At 47.7% G+C, this 6,773-nt stretch overlaps 1 protein-coding gene across 1 annotated transcript; it reads left to right on the top strand.

The window, feature by feature from the left end:
• The first annotated feature begins 312 nt into the window (after positions 1–312).
• On the top strand, positions 313–6,085 carry LOC144168026 (uncharacterized). The gene is made up of 4 exons (XM_077697118.1): positions 313–671; positions 1,694–1,986; positions 3,686–3,839; positions 5,765–6,085. Exons 1-4 carry the CDS (start codon positions 429–431, stop codon positions 6,083–6,085), a joined length of 1,011 nt encoding a protein of 336 aa, XP_077553244.1. The 5' UTR covers positions 313–428.
• The last annotated feature ends 688 nt before the right edge of the window (positions 6,086–6,773 follow it).

Here is a 6,773-nt window from a genome sequence, read left to right on the forward strand (position 1 = left end):
TATCTGCCCTGTTTTTGTCGTACGAAAACTACAGCACTGAAGCCACCAGTTAGCAGACACGGATTTAGTTAATGCATATGTTCCAAGCATCTCACCCCCCCCCCCCTTCTTGGGTTGCATGCACAGTTAGAATTTTGAGTCCCAGATGCCCCCTGTGAATCTAGTCGCTGCACTCAGGACTTTTTCTTTGTCTGCTTGACCTCAGCTAACATATAACCCTTCCACTAGATACGGCCGGTTGCAGACATTTGATTCGTGATGACATCGGACTATCGACCGGTAGCGAGGGGTTCTCCAATTTTCTATCTTCAACCAGGGTCTTTGATACGACATTTGTGTCAGTCGTGCCGGATCGCCAATTCCTACAGTACAAAGCACGTTGTCTCGTTCTAAAACAGCTCGACCGCAAGTGGACAGCGGCGGCCTTGATGAACGCGCCGATGGTGAATGGCAACGGGCTTGCGGGCAGTGGACTGCAGAACGTGTCCAGACAGCATACGGAGACGGTTGCTCGCACCCTCTCGACGGCGGCCCGCACGACCGCACGTGCACCTTCCAGTCCACCAACGCCGCTTACGTCGGTGGAGGGCGCTTTGCCGAGGTCGTCTTCGAAGATGGCAACAGGGGCTGGCCAGCGTGGTCGTGACGGGAACGGAACAGCCCAGTCCAAGGTGGGATATACGACTCATTTACGCAACTTAAAAAAACGTAAAGATGCTGCTTAAAAGTTTTATTAAGCCCCCGAGACTCTAGTAACCACGAAATTTTAAATATTTATCACCTAAATACCAAGGAAAAAATCTAAAAATATGGCAGAGAAATTTTTCGTGTGAATTTAGGTGGCCTTATACAGTTTTCCGGGCAGATTTAAGAGATTGGCGATTGAGAAATGCTACCGAGTTTCGTGCAACCCCGATGAGAGAGAGCTGACCCACGCTGTAGATGTCACGATGTAGAGTAATTGAGTATTTGATTTTGATTTCTTGGCAAAACCAAGGGGAGGTTGAGACTAAAGGCGGACGTGGCCTGACGGGGCCTCAGCCACCCGATTTACAGCGTACATAATAACACGTCTGTTATTATATAACGCTTTTCTTACAACGTTTTTATTAACTCTTACTTCACGTGAGACCGATACTGGCGCCGAATGCGTGTAGTCGAACGGGCTAGGTGCCTGGATGCATGTTTCAATAAAAAAAAAATAAGGAAACACCATGTGTGGCATTTGAAAGAACCTTCACACCCCGAATTATGGATCATGTAGATGCCCAGCCAGCTCGTGTTGTGCTGCAGCTCCCCGGTGAATATGCTTTCGAGTGCCATCTAAATCCGAGGTCTCGTTTTCACATTCCCGCGGCGGCCACTTTTCTGATGGAGGCGAAAAGCAAAAACGCCCGTGCGTACGAGGTTTCGGCGCACGTTAAAGATCCCCAGGTGGTCAAAATTAATCCGGAGCCCTCCACTACGGCGCGCCTCATCGCCTGCGTTGCGTCGGCGCGTTAAACCCTACAATCAGGATCACACTCATCGTTTTCACATTCGGAGATAGATAATGACGTATTAGGATAGTTATTTGCGGGAAGATGCGCAGACTTCAGTTAATGGGCGACTAATCCTGGAAAGCTTCCTGCAGATCCTACACTCCTGATTCTACACTCCTGCAGATTCTACAGATCCTGCACTCGCGTCGCAGGTGACTGATCGGTGCGGGCCCGTCCGCTACACCTACTGCCAGCGCCTGCGTCAAGAGTTCTATTACGACCGAGAGAGCGCCACGTGCACGGATGTCACTTCGGCGGCTGCGCAGTCTGCGGAGCGGGATCTGGCGCAGCACGGGGCCGGAAGTCAGGGCTACGCAGAAATGCAGCTCTGCAACATCAGCCCAAACCGATTCCAGACTTTGGAGGCCTGCCGGAGGGCTTGCCAGGACAGCGATTCACCACCAAAGAACTGCCTTGAAAAAACAGTATTTTTGACGTGCCGCAGGTGAGGCAATAACCAGGTGTCCATCTTTTTTCGGAAAGCCAGGCGTTCAAGTCCGCGAGATGTTTTTAAAGGGTGGTCATGTCTACCTGTCCACGGTCAGACATAACATGCTTGCGTGATGGCTGGTTCGCCTTTTCAAAACAAAGGTCGTACTTCACCGCCAGTGATTCCCGGTATATGCAATGCATTGATTGGCTTGAGAGAAATATACGCAGAGTTATGGAAAATTACTTGTATTTAGTTGCATGAATCAGCTGTAATTACAAGTAATGTTAAATTTTGTTGAGCAAGGCATCTTCCAGAAGCTACTTTTCCGGTCTTCTACGATATATTCTTTTATTATGCTCTCCGTTTAATTGGAAGTTAGGTTAATTCAGAGTTTTTTTATGTCCCATGAAATGCGTGGTAACGGGAGTCGACTGTAACTGCGCGCACAAATGAGACAGACATGTTGAAAAATGGGAAGGACCACATGATAATACCGCCCGTTGCTGGTGGTTATTTTAGTAGTGTTTTTTGAAGTAACAATTGCAGCTGTCAAAGATGCGGTTTGTAGAAACAAGTAAGCCGTATTGCGTAACGAGACGCGTAAAGAGATGCTGACACTGCGATCACCAAGCTTAGGAAATGCCCTGTCTCTGGCGCTTTGTTTCATCAATTTTCACATTGATTCATCTTGATTTATCAGGGTTCGTGAACCTGATCTTTGCTGTTTATATACTTTACACCTCACCGTCAGGTCTCAAGTACTGCGAGTTGCCCCTCACCTTGAAATATAAAAACAAAATTGGGGATAGAAGACGAGCGAAGCCGAGCTCTGCCGTGAGCGTTTGACCTTCTTATCCAAATTTTATGTTCCTTAGCAGCTTTCTACAGTCCCAAGGCCCCAGAGTAAGCTCCTCGCTCCCTTGAGGCACCCTTTCACTCACTCACTCACTCACTCACTCACTCACTCACTCACTCACTCACTCACTCACTCACTCACTCACTCACTCACGTCCTCACTCACTCACTTACTCACTCATTCACTCACTCACTCACTCACTCACTCGCTCACTTCTATAGGTGAGCCACCATGGTGCCGATTGAAGCGCACCATCACACCATAATCATAATCATAATCATCATCATCGACGAAGACCTGGTCTTTCTTTCTTCCATCGTTGTTGTCTTGCAGTGCCTTATTTCACTCTATGCCGCCGAGTTTTCTGAAAGAAGTTTTTGAGAAAAATAGTTTGCCTGGGCTATTTGGAGGAAAAGTTTGGACGATCGGCTTGTCTGTCTCTCGATTCATCCTTCTGGAACGACAGGGTTAAATACAAAAACATTTCCCAGAAACTAAATCTGGTGGCGTACTCCGTACTTGTCCAGATTGTCTGCAAAAAAAAGAAAAACATACGCATATTTGAAACAAAAAGAGAAAAGCACAAATAATGCTAGCAGTGTTCTGTCAATACAGAATAGACAGGGCCATGGCTCTGTTACAAGAAACAAAAATAACGCGTTCAAAACAATATTTTACCCACCAAATACAAAAGGCTTACTGCGTCATGAAGTCTCGGATGGCTTCCGTGCTAACATGATCCTTTCCTACAAAGATGCTTTCAGCATCCACAAATAATTTTGGAATGAATCCTCCGGGGAACAGAGCAACACCAGGCGGTTATCCTACTCAGTCTACCCCATTTAAATGCTGCAGTGACAAAGCCCCGCCGGCGGCGCTCTGGTACTTTGACGGGCACCGCTGCCATTCGTGGAACTTCGGAGACGACCGATGTCCGGAGGGCGACGTCTTCAGCACTCACCAGCAGTGCTCCATGACATGTAGCTCGTCTCGTATCAGGAGAAACCAGGTACACTTTCCACTTGCATTCGAATCTTCTTGCACAAAATGTGTCCTTGACGTACATCAACTAGCCTTGACACTAGATATGCCAAATGCGCAAGCCACAAAGGAAGTCAGAACAAATTTATTGCGCTGTAATTTGTTACGTTGCGAAAAAGAACAAAATTCAATTGCTATTGCACGAAGTGGGAAACTGGGCGTTAGTGCCCGATCTAAAATGATAGGGTGATTATGTGATTGTTAAAATTATACGGTGCGCAAAAGAATACGAAAAACATTTTTTTTTACTTTTGCCCATCTCAATGAATCGCGGGATTTACTTATTTATTTTTATTTAAATGCTGCGCGAGAGCAATTAGAAGTACTCTCTTACGACTTCAGAACGAGTAATTGAAGGAACCAACTGGATTGAGAGGCTGCTAAAGACCGTAAAGGCAATAGGGGTCGGCCAAGGACTCGATAGAGATATGAGCTCCGAAAATTTGGGGGAGAAGGATGGACTCAGCTAGCACTCGATATATGTGGCTGCGGATCTAGATATTTTTGCCCTGCAGTGCACACAACCAGGCTGATGATCATAACGATGACGACGATGACGACGACGACGACGAATTGAACGCAGCGGTATTTATCGCTTTTGTTTCGTTGACTTCCATGTTTTCACGGGTTGTGTTTGCAAGAACTTAGACCCTAGAAAGTTTACACGCTTCCGGATTCCTCTAGCGCAATCATGTGCCGGGGATTCTCTGCCTGTTATAGCAGTAACTGCAGTTCCGCTCCTTTCCAAGCGAAGGCCCAAGAACGGCACTCCCAGATCATGAGTTCATTTTCAGAGGCCTGCATCAGTTATTTCATGAGCATTCTTGGAGTTCTTTTGTGTGTGTGGCCAGATCTCTGCCATTTTACACTTCCCGGCGCATATTTTCAAATCCTGCCTGCATTTCGGCCTCCAATGGCGTGGAAGATGATTTGTATCCCTTGGTTGTATTCACGCTTTTGCACGCTAGCGCCCTTCCTATATAGACGATAAAAAGGCGTTCATCCGAAGGGGGCTCAGGCAATGGAGGGCACTTCCCGTTGAGTGGGTTTGATGCTTTTCATTTGGGTGAGGGTCACTCTCTCTGCGGATATCGTAACGGAGGGATTTCTGTTTTGAGGGCGGCATTCTAAGTTCAGGGCACGTTCACTTCGAGGCGCACGGCTCGCATTCCGCGAGTATGTCAGATGAGAGGGGAGGGAGGGTTCGATGGGGTTGGGGTATGAGAGGTGGGATGGAGGTATCCCGGTGACATTTGTGACCGAGCAGAGGTGCTGGGGCCACTCACTTGCTGCCATGGTTGTCTGCTGTCTTGTTTAAGGGGGGCTTTGTGGGTGGTTTTGAGTTCTGTCTTGTGCTGCTTGCTGGGTGGGTGCTGCCCCATCTTGTGCTGCTTTCTCTTGGGAGATTTGTGTATTTCGGCTCAGCTTATGGCTTTCCTTGTGTATTTGTTTGTGTACGTGCCAAGGGTCGTGTATTTTGGCTCGGAACTTCATTGGATCTCCCGAATCGTAGGACGGCTTCTTTCGGTCCTTGGCGCTCCGGGTCGGGCGGTCGGGTTGACCAGTGCCGGTTCCGTGATGGAGTCCAGGGAAATAGGCAGGCCGGTTTTCCGGGTTCTTGAGCAATTTTCCTTGTTCCAAGACCACTTGAACATCGAGTCCACTTCACGAGATTTGCAGTGTCACTGGCTAAATATGCTCTAAGCTTCAGGATATAACAAGACTAATTAGTTTTACGGATGTAAAAATGCTAATCACTGTCGGCCGCAATTGGACAGGTTTCACGATTGCTCAAAGTGCTTTTGATTATTACTCGTAGCCTCGTAATCCTTTTTTTTTTTTTTGCGGATGCGCTGCGTACCAAATTTGAACTGGCGTTAACGTTATTTCCAGAAGAGAAGAAAGCCGCCGTCGTGCCGCCAGCCAAGATCCCTGCCTTGCCCTTCACGAGAACGACGCACGTACTACCCGTTCTTCGCCCACCTGTCTCCCACCGGGGACCGCATTCGCTGCCTGCAGGCCTCGCCCTCTGTGCTCGTCTCTCGTCGGTGCCTCGTCGGCCCCAACCGCTTTTCGAACGAGACCGAGTGCCGCGACTCGTGCGTCCGCGCCGTCGCTAGCGAGGGTGCCGACAAGACATCGTTGGCAGAACGGCCTGGCGGTGATGACGAAGCTACGGACTCACCTGGGGAAACCCAGCTGCCTGTTGAATAATATGAAGTTTCTGCCCCATTTTCTTGAGGCTTTGGAGCCATATAAATTCGCGCCTGAGATATACCCTGTCGTACATTTCCCCTCTCATAATACTACTTACGGTTCTAAGGGCATGTAGTCAGGGGTGTTCAAAACGTAAATATATCTATCTACAATATACGCCGTTTTGACGAGTACAAGAAACAAGCTACCCTACAATAAACATGCACGACTGCGGTAATCACGCAGAAATATGCAGGAAAAAGCGTGAGAACATAAGCAGACTAGAACGTGAATAATAACGTTTTTACGTCCCACGTGATGCTCAATATTATCATGGTGTAAAGTAAACAGAATTCTCACAAGGGTGAATATGGTGGAAGATTTGGATGAAGAATCAACACGATTATACTTGATCTTCTTCGGTGGATTGTTCTTCCTATTCACTGCGCTCAAAAGAGTTGTGGTAGCTTCTCCGTCAACTCCTGGGCATGACAGTTCCGGTTGCGGAGCGACTGCTTACACCGCGGATGTGTTCCCGAACACTGTTGGCAAATGCTTATACTGCGTTAAAATGTCGCTGAATTAAACGTGTCTATCTGTTTCGCAAATCTGTTTGAAGCACGTTCCTTCTGATGCACATCGACCATTTCTTCCAACTGCTGTAATTCTCTGAGAAAGCATATACATAACAAAAGCTTGCATAAAC

Source organism: Haemaphysalis longicornis, unplaced genomic scaffold (assembly GCF_048455015.1).
Source record: "Haemaphysalis longicornis isolate Haplotype H1 unplaced genomic scaffold, Haemaphysalis longicornis Haplotype H1 scaffold_2, whole genome shotgun sequence".
NCBI classification, from domain to species: domain Eukaryota; kingdom Metazoa; phylum Arthropoda; class Arachnida; order Ixodida; family Ixodidae; genus Haemaphysalis; species Haemaphysalis longicornis.